General features: G+C 51.7%; 1 protein-coding gene across 1 annotated transcript in view; it reads right to left on the minus strand.

The window, feature by feature from the left end:
* Positions 1 to 2,356: 2,356 nt before the first annotated feature.
* SEMA5B (semaphorin 5B) overlaps positions 2,357 to 20,885 on the minus strand; it is a 40,881-nt gene continuing 22,352 nt past the window's right edge. Inside the window, exons 7-21 of the mRNA XM_049628307.1 lie at positions 20,327 to 20,612; positions 17,859 to 17,994; positions 16,467 to 16,674; positions 16,162 to 16,369; positions 8,993 to 9,110; positions 8,670 to 8,851; positions 7,513 to 7,656; positions 7,165 to 7,312; positions 6,821 to 7,046; positions 6,406 to 6,624; positions 5,757 to 5,927; positions 5,504 to 5,653; positions 5,138 to 5,182; positions 4,493 to 4,698; positions 2,357 to 4,264 (exon numbers count right to left, since the gene is read on the minus strand). Of these exons, the coding sequence (XP_049484264.1) occupies positions 4,106 to 4,264; positions 4,493 to 4,698; positions 5,138 to 5,182; positions 5,504 to 5,653; positions 5,757 to 5,927; positions 6,406 to 6,624; positions 6,821 to 7,046; positions 7,165 to 7,312; positions 7,513 to 7,656; positions 8,670 to 8,851; positions 8,993 to 9,110; positions 16,162 to 16,369; positions 16,467 to 16,674; positions 17,859 to 17,994; positions 20,327 to 20,612 (2,606 nt within the window). The 3' untranslated portion in view covers positions 2,357 to 4,105. The remainder of the gene's footprint in view (positions 4,265 to 4,492; positions 4,699 to 5,137; positions 5,183 to 5,503; positions 5,654 to 5,756; positions 5,928 to 6,405; positions 6,625 to 6,820; positions 7,047 to 7,164; positions 7,313 to 7,512; positions 7,657 to 8,669; positions 8,852 to 8,992; positions 9,111 to 16,161; positions 16,370 to 16,466; positions 16,675 to 17,858; positions 17,995 to 20,326; positions 20,613 to 20,885) is intronic.

The raw sequence follows: 20,885 nt of genomic DNA on the forward strand, positions 1-20,885 counted from the left end.
TAAATTTAAATCTTGTTAGTAAGAGGTTTATACATTCATATTCCTAATTTTTTTTGTCTGTGGGAATCTTCTCTTCAAGGCTGTTGTTTTGAAATGTCATGTTTAGGTGCCTCATGGTGCTAGGTACTGGGTGGACCTTTGATCTGAAGACCTCATCCTTTGGTTCTGGCAAATTTTCCTATATTCTTTCTTTGATAATTTCCTAAATTTTTTAAAGAAAAATTTAGAAAATTTCCTAAATTTTTCCAATTTTTTAAAAAAGATTTTATTTTTTAAGTAATCTTGACAAAAATGTGGGGCTCAAACTTATACCCCCAAGATCAAGAGTCCCACACAAAACCGACTGAGCCAGCTAGGCACCATGGTCCTCTAATTTTCTTCTTTTTCTCTCTTATTTTCCATTTATCTTTTTGTTCAATATTTTGGGAAACTTCCTTTATCTTTAAACCCTTTATTAATTTTTTCTGCTGCCATATTTTAACTTCTAAGTTATCTTGTTCTTATTTCATGAATGCAGTATCTTCACTTATTCTGAAGAATTATGGAGTCTTTAAAATGTTCTGTGCATATACCATATCTGTTTTCATTGAGTTCCTCTATTTGCTTACTTGTTTTGGTCTTTCTTTCATGGCGGCACTTTTTTCTCTGATGTCTATGATCTTTATTTGTATATTCCTATTTATGAGTGAGATGCTGAAAACCGACTACAAGTTCTGTGTACCAGCTGGCTTATTTTTTTTCAGAACCTATAGACTTAGTTTGTTTCTTCAAAGAATCATCTTTCAATCTCCTGCCTGGAGGAGGGAAAGTGGTAGAAGCTTAGGTGCCAGAGTCCTGGAGTTAGCTGGAAAAGGCAACTGCTGAACCCCACTGATAATCATAATCTTTTTTATTCCTCTGGTTGTCCAAACAGACCCTCATCACATACCCACCTCTGTGCCCGGTATCCTCATGTCTAGGGCCTCTCTGGTTCAGTGTCTCAAGGGAACAAAACTTTTTCTTTCTTTCTTTCTTTCTTTCTTTCTTTCTTTCTTTTTTTTTTTTAAAGAGAGAGCATGTGAACAAGGGAGAGGGACAGAGGGAGAGAGAGAGATAGAATCCCAAGCAGGCTTCACATTGTTAGTGTGGAGCCCAAGACCCTGGGCTTGATCCTGAGACACTGGGATCTTGACCTGAGCCAAAATCAAGAGTGAGATGCCCAACTGACTGAGCCACCCTGGTGCCCCACAAGGGTACATACTTATTGCCCTCGGTGGAGACAAAGAAGTGGTGACCTAGCTGTAAGACTAGAGAGTAAAGACAACTTGAAGGCCTAGCTGAAGCTTACATAAAGATTTTCAACCAAACTCGCATTTTTAGGCTCCCACCTGGACCCCACCTTCCCTGATATCAGGTTCCTCCAATTTCTGATTGTTTCTGAAACTGCATGGGTGCTTAGGTTTGACCCACACCCACTCTTCTGGATGACTGCTGTTCCTTTGCTTTCTGTATTCATGTATTATGACTTGGGAGTATAAATACATCCTAGTCTTATTGAAAATAGTGACAGCTTTTGTTTTTTGGCCTCTTTGCTTTTGGAGTGATGTTGAGAGAAGGGGAGAAGAAATGTCTCCATGCCACCATTTAAATCCCCAAGTCTCTGCCTTGGTTTTTACCATAACTGTGATTATGGTTTTGGTTTCCTATATCCTCCAAATTTTCTGCGATGCACATGTATTACTTTAATAACACACACACACACACACACACACGTTATCTGAAGTCAAGAAAGCCCAAGAAGGCCTAGAGCACCCAACCCTGTATTTCCTTCCCTCTTTTGCTGAGCCAGCTGGACCTAAGAAGTCCCCTTGTCTTTCACACTTCAACTTCTTGACACCATGCAGCCATCCATGCGGCCTCAAGTACCTGCCAGAGAGCACCACAGCCTCCCAGGAGTACATTCTTGGCTTCTTCATCTGTGGACCAGGGCTGGCTATGGAGCAGCCCTCGCCAATCATTCAAGCTAATTTGCATACAGTGTGGGTCCCTTAATGCATTCTGAATGGTCATGCCTCCAGAGCCACAACAGTTTGTATAAAAAGAGAATTCAGTGTGTGTGTGTGTGTGGTGCTTTGCCACAGCATCTGCAGCTTTTTGTTCCCACTGATGCCATTCCAGTCAATACAGGGTGACTGTTAGCTGGGTGTTTCTCCATTACCACTTCCTACAGACCTGTCCAGTCCCTCCACTTGGACATATGAGTGGCCCTTGTGAAGAAGGAACTTTGGACCCTTGAACACTCTTGATCTTCACTGCCTGAACCAGGTCCAAGAGAATCAGAGACCCCAAGATCTACCACACCCCACAGGCTCCCACAGGCTCTGGACTCATGATGTTAACAGGAACCCAATAAGAAAATTCCAAAGCAGAAGGACTACTATGTCCCCTGAGCTCTCTATCTGACTGGGCTCCACCCAGGTCTGAGGACACTGCTACTTCATTTGTCCCAGTAAGCACAAGGGATTCCAAGACCCAGGGCCCAGGAAGGCTCTTTTCCTCCTCCTCACCACTAGGATCACAGGGTTTACAGCCTGGCCTACAAGTAGAACTCCCTGGGGGCCCAAGGAGAACTGACCCAGTCAATTAAGTTGGGAAATTGCTCTCTGAATTTGACATGTCCATCAATTCACCTCTCTCTCCCTCTCTGGCTTGGTGGACTGAGGCTTCAAGGTTTTCCTTAATCCATCATAAACTATACTGGGCTTCTCCCACTTCAGAGGCATATTCATTTCTCAGTCATTTTCAGCTTTATTAAACTAAGCCTTATAAATACCTCATAAAACAGCCCTCATTACTACTCTCCTGCTGGGCTCATGCATTTCCACCCTGGAGTGGTTGCCTAGAAGAGCTGCTAAGGGAATGGGCAGAAAAATCTCCTATTGTGTTGCCTTTGGTGTACCTTGTGTTCCTACTTAGGGTTTTGCTTGTCCCTAATTTATTTTCCAAAAAGTATGTACATATACTCACAAGTGGAAAGATCCCCTCTATGAAAGTCAGGCTCTATGTGGGTCATTTTCTCCACCCCGAGAAGACCATCTATTAGTCCAGTGCATTGCTCTGATTGCTCTAACCCACACCAAGAGGAGCTCACACACATATGCACAAAGACAGAATTACATTTGGAGACTGGATATCATCTTTAATAATGCCACAGCCCAACATCCTTTTTGTTACTGTAGCATGTTGTGAGTGTTTGTGTGTGTGTGTGGGGGGAGGTGGGTGTGTGTGTGTGTTCCTGAACAGATGAAGGGCCAGCAGAGACTCCCAAGCAGGTCTCAGCCACCATCTCTACTAAGCAGCAGCTAGAAGACAGTCTCCATAGTGGCATGGAGGCTGGACTCCTGCTTCCCTTTCTCTTGGGCCACCTGTTGTGCATTCTGATGGTAAAGCTGAGGCCTGTGCCAGCCCAGATTAAAGGGCTTCTTAGCAAAGTTCAATCTTCAGTCCCCAGCCCTCACTGCCTCTGACCAGAGGGATGTCCCTGGGGAAAGTACAGAGTGCTAGGCAAAGGTGGACAACCTGGGCCAGCCTTGGTCCCCAGGTCACACTGGGGCAGCACCACAGCGGCCCAGCCCTGGGTGGAGAATCCAGAGCTTCTGGGGCCATTTGATTGGTTCCTCTCAGAGATAATCAGGATGTAGCCTACGCCCTTCCTGAGGCCAGCCAGAGAGGGACAGCCTTGGCCTGTGATGGCCACATGAGTGTCATTTCCAACCCAAACTTAAGAGCCTGCTGTTCGGCCATCTCCACTCTCCAGTTCCTCGCACACCCAGTAGGTCCACAGCCCAGACAAGGCAGGGGATATCAGCACGGTAGTGAATTGCAAGGAGGCCATGAGAGACCTGGGCTGTGCTGGAACTGCAGCCACGTGCCAGCCTGAAGCCAGCCCTCTCCCCCATGGTCACCGCCAGCCAGAGCTCTTTGAAGTCGGATGGGACCCCCACAGGCAAGGCAGCAAGTTCTTGGCCTGGTGCAGAAGGAGAAAACCAAACTGGCTCCACCGTCCCATTTCCACCTGCTCTGTGCCTTAAAAAGGCAAGGAGCCCAAGTCCCCAGGACAGTGTTATCAGCTGTTGGGGAAGCACCGTTGTCCAGGTGAGGCCTCAGGCCGGAAGCTGTGTTTGTTCAGCGGGCTGGGATAGTAGGTGGTTGTGTACACATTGGTCTGCTGCAGTGGGTAGAAATTGGCTCTGTCATCAGGGATCAGGTTATTCTTGTTCAGGGTCTGTGGAAGAAGGTAGGAACCAGAAAGAAAGGGGTGAGGGAGGGATGGGGAAAGGCGACAGGCCAGGGCAAGGAGATCAGGGACTAGTCAGTGAAAAAACATTCTGGCTGCTGACGCAGCTCACGATACCCTGTGCCCTCCCGAGCGCCCAGCCCAGTCATGCCCAGCTCAGGGCCAGAACCACTGCCCCCTTTACCCTGCACTCTGCTTCTACAGGTAGGCTCCCACCTTGAACTCCATGGGCGTGTACTTCTCGTTCTTGGGGGTGCCCCCACCCTTGTAGTGCAGGTGGTTGGGGGTGGCAGGATGGACCAGTGTGGATTCCTGGGACTGGCGCTGGCAGTGCTGGCAGGACAGGTACACCGCCAAGGTCAGCAGCCCAGAGCCCAGGAAGCAGGAGACACCTGTGGCTACCAGGTGGATAAGACTGAACCCTGGGAGAGGCAGAGGCAAGTGGTAAGGAAAGGGCCACTGCGAAGAGAAAAGACTCCTGACTGCCTCCCAGCAGGAAACTCTGAGTTCTAAAGAAAGGGCTTTGAGGCCAGAGCCCACGAAAACAGGAAGGCGGGGCAGCCTGCCGCCAGGGGCCTCTCTTACGGGACACCTCTGGTTTAGGTCAGAGGAGGCAACCACAGGGTGTGGAGTTGGGTGACTCTTCTTGAATACAGACTTGGTGACCGTTGGCTAGTTGGGGGGCATGGATGGAACCTCCCAGCCCCCGCCCCCACATATGGTCTAAAGCAGCCAGGATCTCCACAAGGTTTGTCTCTCTGGAGCAAGAAATTGAGAAACTCCAGATTTCAGGGTAGGGCTGGTCTCCTCCTTGGGGAGGAGAGGGAGAAAGCATCACGAGGTGGGGCAGGTTCCTTTTACCTCCACAGCTGGTGGCCTCCTCCATGCTAGAGGCAGGCAGGATCACTGCAGGAAGACAAACAGAGAGGGTGTTGGGGCAGGGAGGAAAGAAGGGTCCCTCTTGGTCTAGGTATATCTTTAGGAAGACCCATGCGTCAGTGCTGAGCTGTGGGACGGGGCCTGGGGGCCTTCATTCCACCCTGTCCCCACTCTCTCAGAATGGGGGGTCAGCCCATTCTCTAGGTGAGAAGGGGCAAAAGCTCAAAGTGTGTGCCCCTCCCACTCTGGTGTTTCATCCTGGACCCACCAAGATTCTTCAGAAGGAGAAGGAAGTTGGGGACACAGGATAGGAAGGGTGGGTGTGAAGGTGCTGGCTTGAGGACCTACCAGGAATCTCGCTGTAGGGGCAGGGGCGGCTCTGGCTGCTGTTTCCAGCACAGGTGCTGGGCCCTGGGACCAGCTCCTCACAGTGCCGGCTGCGGCTTTGGACTCCGTCCTCAGTGCATGCACTCCACTCAGACCACGGTGACCAGCCTTCTGTGGGTTGTGGGCTGGGATGAAGTTAACCGCTCTGGGACCCCCTGGTGGGGATCCGAGGGATCCATGGTGCTCCCCAGCCCTGGCAGGATGTTCTCAATACCTGGGCAAGCCTGTGTAGCACACAGCGCCTCCTCTGTGTGCAGACCAAGACAGATGTCCTCGCCCGGGGAGGGCGCGGGGCTGGTGCAGGAACGTGTTCGTTGATAGTGGCCTCCACCACAAGATGCTGAGCATGGGGACCATGAAGTCCAGCAGGACCAAGCACCCCGCACTGCAAGTGGACAGGGTGTGTGATGGGGGCTGCAGGTGCAGGCACAGCCCAAGACAGTCTTCTACCTTATGGCACGCTAGGCCACCCTGCCCTGGGCCACCCTGACCCCATCATTTGCACCACCCCCACAGCCCACTGTTAAGGATTGCCCCTATCCCCTCAGGGGTGCAGTGGGGAAATGAGGCTGCAAAGGAGACATCAAAAACCAACTCCACCTCAAATCAATCTCCTTAGCTAGCTAACCTACTAGGGACAGAGAAGAGAGTGACACGGAAGGTGAGAAAAGGCCCTGCTCTGTGGGACAAGCCACTGTATCCAAGTTCAGGGCACAAACTTGCTCTAGGGCCCAGTGGACAGAGCAGCCAAAAACAAAAACAAAACAGAAACAAAAACAAAAAACGAGGAAGACGAGGTCCTCTGGGCATGAGGTGTAGCCTAGGGGGGTCTCCTAGATGGGGATTCCTAAGCGGAAGGTCACCTGGACAAGCCTGGGGGTTGCAGTCCTGGTACTCGGCAGCGTCGCCCACGCATGGCAGGCCTCCGTTGCGGGGCTCCGGGTTCGTGCACGTTCTCTTGCGGACACGGAAGCCCAGCTCGCAGTCCCGGGAGCAGGACGACCACGGGCCCCACGCGGCCCAGCCCCCGCTCACAGAGTGCGGGGAAGTGGCCCCGCTGCGCAGGAGATCCTCCACCAGGGCTGGGTGGGGCACGGGTGGGGAGACTGGCCTCAGCGACAGGACACCCAGCGGCCCCCACTCCCGCCCCACACACAGTCCTTCTGGCTCCTTCCAAACCCCGCGATTCACCGCCCTGAGCTCCACCGGACCCCGGCCTCCCCCAGCCCCGCGCCAGCACTCTGAGCCTGGGAGGGAAGGGGCCGCGCGGCGCTGTACCATCGGTGTCGCAGGCGCCCGAGCCATCCGCGGGGCAGGTTCTGGTCTCCGTCCTCCTCCGGCCAAACTGCAGGCCGTGGGGGTCGGGCAGGGGCGCGCGGCACGTGAAGCGGAAGCGTTGTTCCTGCCGCGCCCCGCCCTGAGTCACGTTCACCGGCAGCCAAGGTGTCCAAGGGGTGTTGCGCCGCACTTCCGGGCAGCCGTCTGGGTTGCACGTCTTGAACTCCTTCGGGATGGGAGCACGCGCTGTCTCGTGACTTACAGCCCCAGGCCGGCCCTGCGCCCCCTCCCGCTCTCCCCTTGGTGCAGGCCCTCCTGCCCGCGCCCCCTCTTCAGGCCCTCACCACGCCGCAGCCTGGGCAGGAGTTGCCGTTCTCACAGGACCGCCGCCGCGATTGCACGCCGCCCCCACAGTTGCTGCTGCACTTGCTCCAGGAACCCCACGACGCCCAGAAGATGGGCACCGGGCAAGGCGTGTTTTCGTTACAGAACCTGAGGGGAAGGGTGTGTGTTGGGGGCGGGGGAGAGTAGGCAGCCCCTTCCCTAACAAGAGGTCACTGGGAGTGCAAGCCGGGAAGGTCAAGAATCCACCGCAACACTCAGAGAATCCAGGCCACTTTCTAGGAGGCCGGGGAGGTCTGGGACCTCAGGGCTAGCTTGTCTGAGGAAACTCTGGCCACACCCTCGCTCACCGCTCCTCCCGGCTCTTGCCCACGCAGATTCGGCCCCCGTGGCGGGGAGCAGGGTTGCTGCAACTTCGCTGGCGGACCTGGAATCCGATCCCACAGGACGTGCTGCACAGGGCCCACGAGGACCACGGCGTCCACGCCCCATTCCTGGTGGGGTCAGAGGGGACAGGGACAGATGACGCTCTGAGTCCTGGCTACCCAGATCTAGTCTGTCTCTGGGCGGGTGGGTTTTATGTTGTTGTCTGGAAGTTGTCAGACAGTGACACAGAAAATATCAGCTCCTAACCGGGCCGTCTCAGGCAGACTTATTTATGTGATCATTTGTTCCTTCATTCCCCAAACATGTGTTGTGAACCTTCTTCCATATATCAGGAGGTGCTCGGGGCTAAGGGCATAGAGATAGGGCATAGGCATGGAGATACTCACACAGCAAAAGGACACATTCTCTAGAGAAGGCCTCAGTTGCCTTTACAATACGCAACATTTGTTTCAGCCTTCCTTGTTGTCCAAGCTTTGCACTCAAACCCATGCTCTCTCCCCTGTTCTACATCAACACGTGCTTTGCTCCAACCTCAGACACTATTCACTGTTGTCTACTTTGATTCCAGTTTTCAAGTTCTGGCTGTACCGCTTACTGGCTGTATAAGCCTGGAACTGTTACTGAAAATTTCTGTGCCTTGCAATGATACTCTTATCATTAAAGTAAGGATAATGATTGTATTCCTACCCCCATGAGGTTGTTTTGACCGTCAAATCAATAAACATATATAGATTTGAGTTATTTTAAGAGAGTCCAAGGTTGCACCTAGAGTGGCATTTCAGGATTGGCACCCGGTCTGCCTACTTTACTAACATCCCCTGCTGTCCCTTGTGTTTGGAACAACAGCAAGGCTTACTGAGGCTGTCGTCTGTGACTCCTGTGCCTGTACAGCCTTCCTCTTTGTATCAAGAGCCCCCACGAGGCAGAGACTTCTCTCCCACTAGAGTCGAAACTCCCCCAAGGCTCATGTTTTAGCTACCTTTCCAGTCTCCTGCACAGCTCTGAAGTGGTTTCTGTCTCTTTGTGGGAACACCTGCCTGAAGATGCCCCATTTCCTCTATTCCACCCTCCTCCAGTACAAGGCAGGCAGCCACCACCCAAGTCCTGTATCCTCATATACCTGGAACAGTTGGCAATGTGGATGGCTGGCCCCAGGCAGTCTCGGCCTCCACAGCGGGGTCGGGGGGAGTCACAGGCTCGGGCCCGACAAAGGCAAGAGCCCGAATTGTCCCCATCTAAGTGCTCACATGGTTGCCATGGTGACCACTGGCCGAAGCCCCCATCCCGAGTCACATTCCGCACCTGCAAATACATAGCAAACAGGTCACACAAGTCAGGGATAGGGAAGGCACCAGGTCCCAGGGGATATGGGGATTCTGATGGACAGTCACAGCCTGAATTAGGGGGAGAGGTCCCAGGTGGGGAGCATGAAAGGGTTCTCACAGGACACGTGGTTATGTTCTGCGTCCAGAGGCTCATGTTGGAGCTGTCCTCAAGCGTGCTGCAACGTTGCTGCTTCCCGTCCCAGCCGCAGTATGGGTCCCGTGCCCCCAGGCATGCCCTGCCAGACAGAGGTCCTGAGACTCAAGCCAGCTGCCTCTCAGTCTCACCTGTATCCCATTAACACACCTAGGTACTCTCCTCTGGGTGCCCTTATCCATCCAGTCGCCCTTCACAGCAATAACTAAGCTCATTGAACACTTACTGCGTGCCGGGAATCCTTTAAAACACTTTACAAGCATGAATTAATTTAATACAGCAACCCAATGAGGAAGGTACTGTTATTATCCCCACGATATATGCAGGAAACCCAAAGAGCTGGACAAGGATTAAAACCCATGCCTTCCAGACCCCACACACTTAACCTCGCCTTCCCCAAGCCTGGGTGCCCCATTCTCTTCATCTAGGTCCACTGGAGAAGATGTGGTAAACAGAAATCCAAAGTAGTGTCTATCAGACACTATAATAGAGTCCTAAAACATTAATGATGGAAAGCATCTTAGAGACGGTCTGGCCCAGTGGTTCTCAACCCTGGCTGCACATTAGAATCACTAATGTGATTCAAAATATTATTGATATTGATAACCCCCCCACCCCCACCCCAACAAAAATCTCTGGGATAGGGAGGTTTTTAAAAGTTCCCAGGTGATTCTAATGGGAGCCAAGTTGAGAGTTACTGGGATCCACAGTACAACCTTTTTGTTGTACAAAGGAAGAAACAGAGAGAAGGAAGAGGAGTTTCCCCGAGATCACACAAATTGCACATGGCAGAGTTGGGGCTAGAACCTAGACTTTCTGACCACGCTTTTCCCACCACGCTCTTCCTTCCCAGCTGGAGGCTGTGTCTGATTTCACACACTGAGTGCACATAGGCCCATGCCTTAAAACACAGGCACAGGGTCAGGGAACACCTAGGCATAGTTCAAGGTCGCCTGGGGCATCCACATGCTTGTGCTGCTCAGGGGCAGGAACCAGAGTCCAGTGTGTTAGCATCATGAGAATGAGCTCAGGCTGCTGGGAGAGGGGTCACACATCCCAGGTCCCCCTTCCTGGTCCCTCAGGGTTGGCCTATCTGCAATGACCCAGAAAAGGTAATTGATCACACACCAATGAATGCACCAAGTGCCTTTACTTCTCATATTCTAGGCCTCCTCTCTTCCCTTTCTCTTTCAGACTTAATCTTTGTATCCTTTACAGTTTTTTTTTTTAACAACAACAACAACAACAAATTAAATCTCAGGGTGCCTGGCTGGCTCAGTCAGAAGAGCAACACTTGATCTCAGGGTGATGAGTTTGAGCCCCCGTGTTGGGCGTAGAGATAACTAAAAACAAACAAACAACAAACAAATATGTAAAAATAATCAAATATCTACTAGTAAGCCTTCAAGGAGGTAAAAAAAAGAGTATGGAAAACATTTTAAGGTTATTTATTTATTTTGAGAGAAACAGAGAGAGCACAAGTCGGGGAGGGGCAGAGAGAGAGGCAGACAGAGATCCCAAGCAGGCTCTGTGCTGTCAGCACAGAGCCCGATGCAGGGCTCAACCCACAAAACCGTGAAATCATGACCTGAGCCAAGATCAAGAGTCAGACGCTTAACAGACTGAGCCACCCAGGCACCCGAGTGTGGAAATTATAGAATCAGGATTTGCTGTTCATTGCTAAGCAAAGAGAGCATCAGACTCTGGCACCTGAAGGAAGTTCCCTACAATACCCAGAGAGCCTACTGCCGACCCCAGGGGATACCCTGGATCCTTTCTGCCTCCTTTCCCCAGCTTCCACCCTTTTTCCTAGGCCTGGCTGCTCCACTGCAGTGGGCCTGCAAGAGCGGGTCTAGAGAGAGCACTGGGACTGGGGGCAGAAATTGGAAGTTAGGAAGCAGAAAAGCTTTCAGGTAAAGGAGGTTCTGGACTGCAAGGAGGGTGGGGGAGTCCACACCATGACGTGACACTACAGAGTGATTTCTGATTGGCCAAAGGGGCCAAGGGTTAAAGGAATACATGAAAGAGTCAAGGGGTTGCTCTTTTTGGTGTTTTCAGGATAGAATCTCTTTTCACTTGAAGCTTCAGGGAAAGTCTCCTGTCAGGTGAGTTCTTTATTTTCAGTGGTTCAACAGACCGTGTCAGGTTCCAGGGACAGAAGAGCTTATATGAGAGACCTTACGAAGAAGAAGAGGGTTGGGGCTTCCCCTTGTTGCCAGAGAAGCAACAATGATGCCCCAATGATTCTGGCCCCAATGATGCCAGAAGAAGACAATGATGCCCCTTGCTCAGGCAGCCCCTGGTCTCATGTAAGGGAGGTGATGCCTGGGGCTTCAATGGGCGAGGGCCTTGATGGACCCCAGTAAGCACACTCTGGCCCACCCAGAAATCCAAAACATTCATCTGTTACTCAAGAATCTGTTTCCATTTTATTCACTCAAGAACAATTTGTGTAAATTGTACAATATAAGTGTGTTCATATTTTCATCGGGGATCCAAAGGTTTGATGTGGGGGTGTTTCACCAGCCGAATGAATCAAACTAGACATCATGGGACTAAATGCAGTACATATGCAAAGTAGTCCCAGTAGCATGTGGTTTTGAGATTCTGCTCCTCTGGCTGACATTTGAACCAAATTTGCTGCTAGCAAATTCAACCAATCAGAACTCAATAAAACCCACTCCTGAGGGTATTTCCCTCAGCCCTCAGAAGGCAGTATCAAACTCTAGAAGCAGCTGATGTGGCACTTTGTAAGCTACATAAATTAAATGGAAAAAAAGCCATGACTAGTGATTAATAATAATAAATAAGATTCTATTCATCAAAAACAAATGTCTGCCAGTAGAGAATATGGATACAAGCAGAAAATCTGAATCGGTTTATACAAGATAAAAGCAGATAAAATACTGGAAGATTGCAATTTGCCTCATGCTACTTCTTTAATCTAGGGTCTAACCAGTTCTAGGACAATTGTTTCCAGTTTTGATTGCAAATTAGAATCTCCTGGTGATCTTTTTTAAAAGCTTCAGCAAACAAAATAAAAAACCCACCTATATCTGGGCCTTCTGGATCAGAGGAGGCCCAGGCACTGGAATCTTTTAAACACTCCCCAGGTGATTCTAAAGTATAGCATGGTTGATCATTGCTTTTCTAAGGCTACATTGGTCAGGGTTCTTAAGCTAAGAGATGAAATGTCTTGTCTTTCCAATCCATGACAGAATAAGAAAAGAATAAGGATGGAAGAAAAACACAGATTGGATGCTGGCCCAAACACCCTAACTCCCACCCCTGCCCCGCTTAGGCTCCCTCGCCCTCTCAGCCTGCTCTCAGTTCTCCCAGAGAGGAGACTAGATTCTCCACAGATACGCCTGCCCTGGCCTGCCCCTGCCCCTGCCCCTGCCCCTGCCCCTGGCTCTGGCTGCCTGAGGAAGCTTGCACGACTCCCTTGGAGCCAATGCTTGAGCTCTCTCCTTGTCCACATTTGCTGCTTTGGGCCAAAGACCACTCCAAAGCTTACAGAGCAGGGAATGTTCTTAAGAAAATTAAAGCTCCAAGGAGAGAATTAAAGTGTGTCTGACTGTAAGAATGGGTAGCAATTGAGAGTTCCTTCCATAGAAGCAGCAATTAGACTGATAATATATTACCATGTCTTTTTTACTGCAGTGTCTTAAGCAGCCATTACAAAAGGGAACAGGTTCATTCCATGGGCTGGGAGGCAGGACAGAGATGGATGGTGGAAGTTGAAAGCAGGCGGATTCCAGAACCCTGCAGCAATAGTTTCACAATGGGAGCTGTCCAAGGTGGAGCTTGAGAGCAAGTGGCCATTATTTAAGATGGCAGTGGAGGAAAACCCAGATTTCCTGCCTGGGAGGGAGGTGGGAAGGAGATACTCTGATCCACGTTCCTGAGTGAGCTGGTGTAGGCACCCCCACGCCTCCTCCAGTGCCTCAGGAAGGGCATGCTGGAAGGAGGAAGGGGTGGTTCATGCACAAAGCATCTGCTTTTTAGAGCCAGTCAGCAGCTGATTCCCTCTGCTCCACCTTTTGTGAGCCCTGGTCTCTCTCTGGCCAGGCCAGGATCCTGGTCATGCCCTATGGGGCTGAGATTTGCCTGAGTGAAAGGAGAGGGCTGGAGACAAGCCCCTGGATTCTGGGCACAGGAGGGAGCGTGAAGAGGCCTCTGCGCATCCATCCTCACCCTCCTGCCAGTTCTGTTAGGAACGAGGAAAAAGGCATGAAATGTCTATCCCGGGACACAGTAAACCCGTGTGACAATCTGCCCCACAATAGCACAGATTCTCATATAGTGTGATAGTTGGCTTCCAGACTCTGGAGTGCATGTATTGGTGGCTACACAGCCTCACCCTGGTCATTTTATTAACTTTGCAATAATGAGACCTCACATTTTCAGGTCCACCTCTAGTTTTATGGCAGGATCTCACTGTACACATCAAAGGTTCAGATCCCAAATTCAGGAGTTCAAACAGGGTGAAAGGATCAGATTCCAAACTGACTTCTTTCTCCCTTGCTGTTCCACCTGGCCATGCTCTGCACCCTCCCTGTCCCCTCTCTGCAGCACCATGTGAGTGGTGAAATGTCCCAGCGTCTTCCTTCCTCTGGTTCCACTGCAGACCCCATTACTTGATATCCAGCCTGGAGCTGCACTACCTCATGCTGGCCGACCATCTGACCCTCTACAGTGCTGCACGCCACTGTCTCCTTGATGGCTGTCAAACACCTATTCACACTGCCTGTCACTCCACTTCCCCCACTTCAGTGCCTATAGCCACAGATTGGGATCAAATCCTCCCTTGGCATTCTCAGCTGGCCTCAGTACTATTCCTCACTCCTCTCCTGCACCAACCTCCTGTCTCAGGCCAAATAATCAATCTGCTGATGGATCAGTCATGTGTGGAAGGCCATTTTGTGCCTGGGGCTGGGCACGGTCCCCTGGTGAAGTAGAAAAAGTACTGGGACAGGGGTGCCTGGGTGGCGCAGTCGGTTAAGCATCCGACTTCAGCCAGGTCACGATCTCGCGGTCCGTGAGTTCGAGCCCCGCGTCGGGCTCTGGGCTGATGGCTCGGAGCCTGGAGCCTGTTTCCGATTCTGTGTCTCCCTCTCTCTCTGCCCCTCCCCCGTTCATGCTCTGTCTCTCTCTGTCCCAAAAATAAAATAAAAAACGTTGAAAAAAAAAATTAAAAAAAAAAAAAAAAAAGAAAAAGTACTGGGACAGTGAGTTTGCCTTCAAGGATTTACAACCTCTCAAAGAACAAGGCACATGTGAGGGGCACCTGGGTGGCTCAGTCGGTTAAGCGTCCGACCTCAGCTCAGGTCATGATCTCATGGCTCGTGGGCTTCAAGCCCCAAATTGGAATCTGTGCTGACAGCTCAGAGTCTGGAGCTTGTTTCGGATTCTGTGTCTCCCTCTCTCTCTGCCCCTCCCCCAGTAACACTCTGCCTCTCTCTCAAAAATAAATTAAAAAAAACCAACAACAATCATTTAAAGAACAAGGCATATGTGAAAAGTTTAATAACAACACACGAGTTAAAGAAGAATACAAGATATGGGAGAAACACCGCCAGTAGACAGCCTATCATTCATGCCACGCAGTATTACCTGTACTCAATGTCAGAGATGCTGAGACTCCAGAGATCCCAGGAGGCTGCAGGGCCCCTAAATGCATTTGTGGAGATGGGAAAGGAATAAGGACACTAGCTACGACTTGTTGGGCTAGGCACTTCATGGATGTAATTCCCAATCCTTACAACATCTCTGCCAAAACCAACTATCGTTTACTCCATCACAGTTTCCCCATTTTCCCCTGAGAGGAAAGCTCAACAGGTAAAGTAACTTGCTCAAGATGACACAGCCAGTAGATGACGGAGCTGAGGGAGAATCCTAGGTGTGTCCCATTCTGCCACATAAGCCCTGCCTAGTATGCCTCACACGTCCAACACAGGGTGAGGTTCTCTCCCCAGCCAGACATCTACAGCTCTGAGGGAAACGAGAGTGTTCTAGGCCGCGTTCTTGCCTCTCCCCTCTCACACGGACAGCTTTGCAAAGTGCTCTGAGCGTGGGAGGGCTTAGTAAATGTTTGGTGTTTTGCTGACGGAGCCATGTGTTCAGACTGAGGGGAGCCTGAGTGTCTGCGCACTGCCCTCCCTTTCTTCCTCTCTGGCTGCCACACCATGGCCATCCAGTGTCCTCCCCTGCCCTCCAGACCTCTGCCCAGCTCCCAGCACACCCCACAGGGGCTGGAGAACGACCCTTGGCAGCAGGGATACCATTTGTCTCTAAATTCTCAGGACAGATGGGCACAGCCAGGAGGTTTCTGTGTTGCAAAGGCCACAGGAGCCCATGTGGCTGTGGCTATGCCAGCCAAGGCAGCCTTTGATTATCTCAAAAATGAGGGGGCACAGCTCAGGGGAGCTTCACGTGGTAGGCATCTGAGATGCATTTCTATTTGGCTTTGGAATAGGCTTTTTGTTTTCCCCCCTAAATGCCAGTGCCGTTATTGCCAAATTTGTGAATCCACTTGAAGCTTAAGGTCTCAGAAGCAGTTGGGAAGCAAACACAACAAACAACTCCACATGGTTCCTCACCTCCACCCCACCCAAGCCAGTCCTCTCTGCCTCCTCTAAGTCAGGAAGGAAGAAAAGCAAAGACCTGGTGCTGACTCAAAAGTATCATCTCTCATCTCCCCCTCCACATCTAGGTAGTAAGTACTGTGGTTTCAAAGATAAAGACCTTTCTCTGAATTAAAGGGGCTGAGAATAAATCAGCTAAGCTAGAGCTGGCTGGGAGGCCTTAACTTTGGGGTTGACAACAGGGGTAACAGCAGCCACCACCATTTGCTAAGCACACACTTCTCCCCCAGGCAGTGATAAGTGGTTTAGGCAGACTATCTCAATTAACCTTTACAAAATCCCTGCAGATATTTTATGAGAAGGAAACCAAGGTTCAGAGAGGTTAAGTGACTTGTCCAAAGGCAAATAACGAGACTGGGTCAGGATGCCACCCTGGGTGGCTCCAAAGCTCTGCCTCTTAGGCGCCACCTCCGAGGTGCGATTGGCGGGCGTAAGCCTCGGGAGGCCCGGAGCCCGCCCACCCGCCGTCCCGCGGCCCCCGCTTACCCCTGGCTGCGGTAGGCGGCGCACCTCTCCAGCGGGACCCGCAGCACGCCGTCGCTCAGCCCCACGAAGAGCGCGCGGGCGCTGTGCAGGATGCGGAGGCTGCGCAGGGGCTCGCGGCGCCCAGGGGGCAGGACGTGCAGCTCCTCCAGGTAGCAGCCGCGGAGGCTGCGGCTCGTCGTGGACAGTGCCTTGAGGATGGTGCCCGACTCTGCAGGGGCCAGACGCAGGTGGCCTTGAAGGACCAGCCCAGCCCCCGCCCCTCAACCTCTACCCCACCGAGAGCCGGGCTGGACGGGGAGGCTCACCCGTGCCGATGTAGAGCACGTGGTAGAGCGTGTCCTTGGCCTGCACAAGGTCTACTACGAGGTGTGAGAAGCGCACGCTGTCCTGGGTGACACAGGGCTCGGGCGTTACCGGCTGCACAGCTTCGCTCATCAGGAAAAGGCGCTGTGCGTCCTGCAGGCTTCGCTCTGTCAGGTTCTCGTTGGGGCCCACCTCTGGCAGGGTGCCGCACTGCAGCGGGGAGGGGGTGGGGTCACACGTGCCCAGCCAACCGGCTGCCTCAGTCCCCTATCCCTCTCCTTCCTCATCGTAACCCAGGTGGCAGGTTCTGATTCTCCAATCCCAGCTTCCCACCCCCAACATCGCTGCGGCGGGGAGGGGGCGGCTGCAACCCCTTCCAGGGAGCAATACCTCTTTTTTGAGAACTAAGGGAACATGAGGCAGGGAAGATGGGGAGGAGGGACGTTCTGGGGATGGTGAAGAGGACGGGGAGATGAAATAGGAGCTGGGATTATCTAAAAATGAATCATTTGAGTGCCAAAAACAGTGTCCTGTGATTTTATGCTGTTGCTGTAGGGGCTCCTCCCCCATGCTGGGCCACAACCTGCCTTTCCTTTCGTGGGTTCCTACCAGCTCCAAGCTCTTATGCCTTCTAAACCCAAGCTGGAAGGGAACTACCATTTATTGAGCACTTCTACAGTCCATGCACTGTGTCAGGTACATATTAACCCTTGCATTTATCTTTGAGGTTGAGAGCATTATCCCTATGTACCAGAGAAGGGTAAAGAGGCTCAAGGAGGTTGGGTGACTTGGCCAAGGTCAAGATCACCCAGAGGGAGGGCTAGATCTGGGTCAGGATAATCCCATTGCAAATGGTGAGGTCTTCCCCTGCTCCATACTGCCCCTTGGGCAGGAAGTTGGATGGATGTGAAAGTCAACCACCTGTAGGTTCCTTTGCCTCATGGCTCTTTCCTCTTCTCCACCACAGCACTAGGTATGCTTTCATTACCCAACGGCTCGGCGCTGACCACTCCTGGCACTCAGACCCTCCAGGAATGAGTACCCAGGCTGGGGAGACTATAAGCAAACTCCAGCTAAAATCCCCAAATTCTGGCCAGACAGCTTGTGAGTGCTTTCCTGGTCCCCTACATTGAGTCTCCCTGGGGGTGAGACATCACATTTAGAGATGGCTCAGAGCATGCTCCCTTGCTCTGCATCCTACCCACTCTCCCTTTCTCAGTCCACAGTCTTAGATGTTACCACCCTCTTAGGGAACTATTGCAGACGGCACAGATGGGTGCAGACCCGCAGGGGCAGGTTTGGTGTTCGTGCTGAGCAGCTGAGAGCCAGCTGGTGGCTGCTCGGCTAGGGAAAGGTGGTCTGTGAGGAGAGGGAACAGGGAGGAAAAGTTGTACCTGGAAGTTGGGGATGGGGTTAGCGATGGGGAGCCAGGCAGCCCTGGGGTTCTCCTGGGAGCGAAATGGGCCATTAAAAGCCTGGGAGATGGCACTGAGGTTGAAGGCGCAGACAGCAGAAGCGGCAATGCTGTTTCTGAAAGGCAAGAGATGGCGGGATGCTGCCCTCCCTGTGGGGCTCAATGCCTGTAACCCCACCTCCCCCCCGCCAGCTGTCACGTCACGCCATGGCCCGGCTCCGAGGCTGGCTGAGGACCTGGGTGAGCCTGGTGCTTCCCACACCATGGGGTGTCACAGGAGGAGGAGATATGGCCCTCAAACTCTGGAAACTCGGGGGGGGGGGAAGCCCCCTGACGAGAAGCACTGGGGGGGTCATTCTGTGCTACTTCCTCATCCCTTTCCCTTCTCCAGTGGGAGGCTCAAAAAAGTTAGTGTTTTTCAAACATTCTGGCCACAGCCCACTGTAAGAGATACATTTCATATTACAACTCAGAATAGCACACACATGAGCACACACATCTGTGAAGAATCTTCATGAAACAATACTGGCCCTTACTAAATACATTATTGTACTCTGATACTTCTATTCCATTCTATTCTGCTGTCTTCATTTTATTTTATTTTTAAAGCTGGTTATCAAACCACTGATTCATGCTGCATCCCACAATACTCTGAGCCGGATGACCTCTTAAGACCCTTTCAGTCCCAGAATTAGGTGTTTCTATGAGTCTGATGTGAACAGGTCACAGAGGCTACACCACTCCCCCAAATGTTTCCAGTTCTGTTCTCTGCATTTAGTCTGTGTCTACTTCCCACCCCACCCCCCGCCCCCATCTGGGGTCAGCTACCCTCATCTCCTGCTGGATGCTGTGTTGTCCTCTTGGCTGGCCTCCCTGTAGCCTGTTCAGTCTCCTGGAATCCATTCTCCACACAGCAGCCACAGCAAACATTTCAAAATGCACATCCAAGCTAGTCTCTGGTCAGCTTTAAGCCTTCAATAATTTCCCCTTGCTCTTAGAATAAAGATCAAAACACTTAAGCAGTCTGTAAGGTCTTTGGGACATAATTCTTCTTGTCCCAGCCCCTCAGCCTCCTCTCCTGTTCTCCTCTTCCTCACCCTCCAGGCTCCTGTCATGCTGGTCTCCACTAAGTTCCTCAAACATTTCTTTCTTCCCACCCCCAAACTCTTTCCTAGTTAACTCCCATTCATCCTGTAGATGTCACTTCCTACAGGAAGGCTTCCCTGATCACCACCCCTCCACATTGGTAGAGGCTCTCAGCACACTGCCTTTGCCCTTTGTAGCATTTATCACAGTTAAAACTGGGTGTTTAATAACCACTATTTCTAGAATGTAAACTTCTTAAGGGCAGAACCAGGTCTTTTTTTTAATGCATCCCTGCTTCCCCCCCACCCCCCACCATGACACACACCTGGCATGGAAAAGGCACACAATACATAAGCTCCTTACAATCCATACCAATGTCATCATTTCCCCCCGATGCCTCTCCAGAAGCTCCTGCCCTTTGCTCATGGCTGCACACTTTCTGGTGCTGACTGCCAGGCTGGTCACTAAGTCCTGGCTATCAGCTCATGGCTGTATGGGCTATGCTGCATGTCTGTCCCTTGCCTTGGATAGCCTCTCTGTTCCTGTTTCCCAGCTTTCCTCCCATCCCTGTGCATCCCCTCAGACCGTCCTTCCTATAGCTAGCCTGGCCCTCATCCAATCCCTGCTACCTGGGGCCAAGGGTAAGCAAACACCAGTCTAGGGCGCATATGTTTCAGAGGTCCTCACAAAGAAGCCCCAGCAGCATCCTGCACTACAGATGTGTTCCTTGGTCTGTGCTGCCCATTCAGCATTCTGTATAAGAAAATCACCTGATTGGGTCAGCCTTTACACAGAAGGAGGCGGTGGGGGCAGAGTCTCATGATCTCCTTATACCAAGGAAACAAAAGGAGTTCTAATTCCCAGCCTGTGTTTCCCAGTGCCATCAGGACTGCCAGAAGACTTTGCTGGTTAGGTTTAGCAGGTTCACGGAGTCCTGAGGTGGAAGGGACCAGAAAGACTTCCCTCTGAGCTTACCAGTAAAGGGCTGCTCCTGGACCCTCCGGGGCTTCCATCCCCTAGGAGGGCTATTTCCCTTTCACCACCAGCAATTTCTTCCTCCACAGAGCCATAATCCAGCTCCATTTACTTTCTTCAGATCTGGTCTAGGCCTGCCCTTCATGGCAATCTAGAATAAGTGCTTACCACTCCAGAGGCAGCAAGTCACAAGCAAGTAAGGAGTGCGTTATCTGGGAGCAAGTTAACCCTTAAGACCAGATAGAGTGCTGTTACACTCAGACTACCCAGGGCGGAAGGCACGCATTCCCCATCTTACAGAAGGAGAAACAAGGGCTCAAAGAGGGACCTGCCCACTCCCACCAGGCTGCGAGGACCGGAAGGGGCGGCAGAGGGCAAGGGACTCACACGTTGGTGGTGAAGACCCCATAGATGAGGTCCTGCTCAGGCAGGTGGAAGGCACTCTGCAGCTCATTGTAGTAGAAGGGGACCTCGCCCGGGCGGGAGCAGTTGAGCCGGGCCTTCATGAACGTGGTCCACGTGTCCTCCAGCAGGAAGCGGCCGCCCACGTCATTCTTGCATACTCGGGCCACACGAGAATACACCGTGCGTCCGCAGTCATGCTCCACCGCGTTCTCCCGCAGGAAGAAGTAGGCGAACAGCCCGATGTCGTAGGCTGCCACAAAGTTTGGCTCTGGGGGGCAGAAGAGGAGGAGTGGGTCGGGCCAGCAGGGAGGAAGGGGACAGAGTCTGGAGTACCTACTAGTTCCGTTTCCCCGGATGGGCATCCTGACACCCTGGCCAGCTTGGGCACCTGGGCGCTCTAACTAACCCTGTTCCTACCTCTAATGCAAAGTGCAGGTATAATGATAGTTAACACGTGCTTCCAAGTACTCACTGCATACCAGACAATATTATAAGTACTTTATAGGATCCTCTTAGCAACCTATGAGGTAAGTGCTATGAT

The sequence above is a fragment of the Panthera uncia genome, chromosome C2 (genome assembly GCF_023721935.1).
Source record: "Panthera uncia isolate 11264 chromosome C2, Puncia_PCG_1.0, whole genome shotgun sequence".
Lineage (NCBI taxonomy): Eukaryota > Metazoa > Chordata > Mammalia > Carnivora > Felidae > Panthera > Panthera uncia.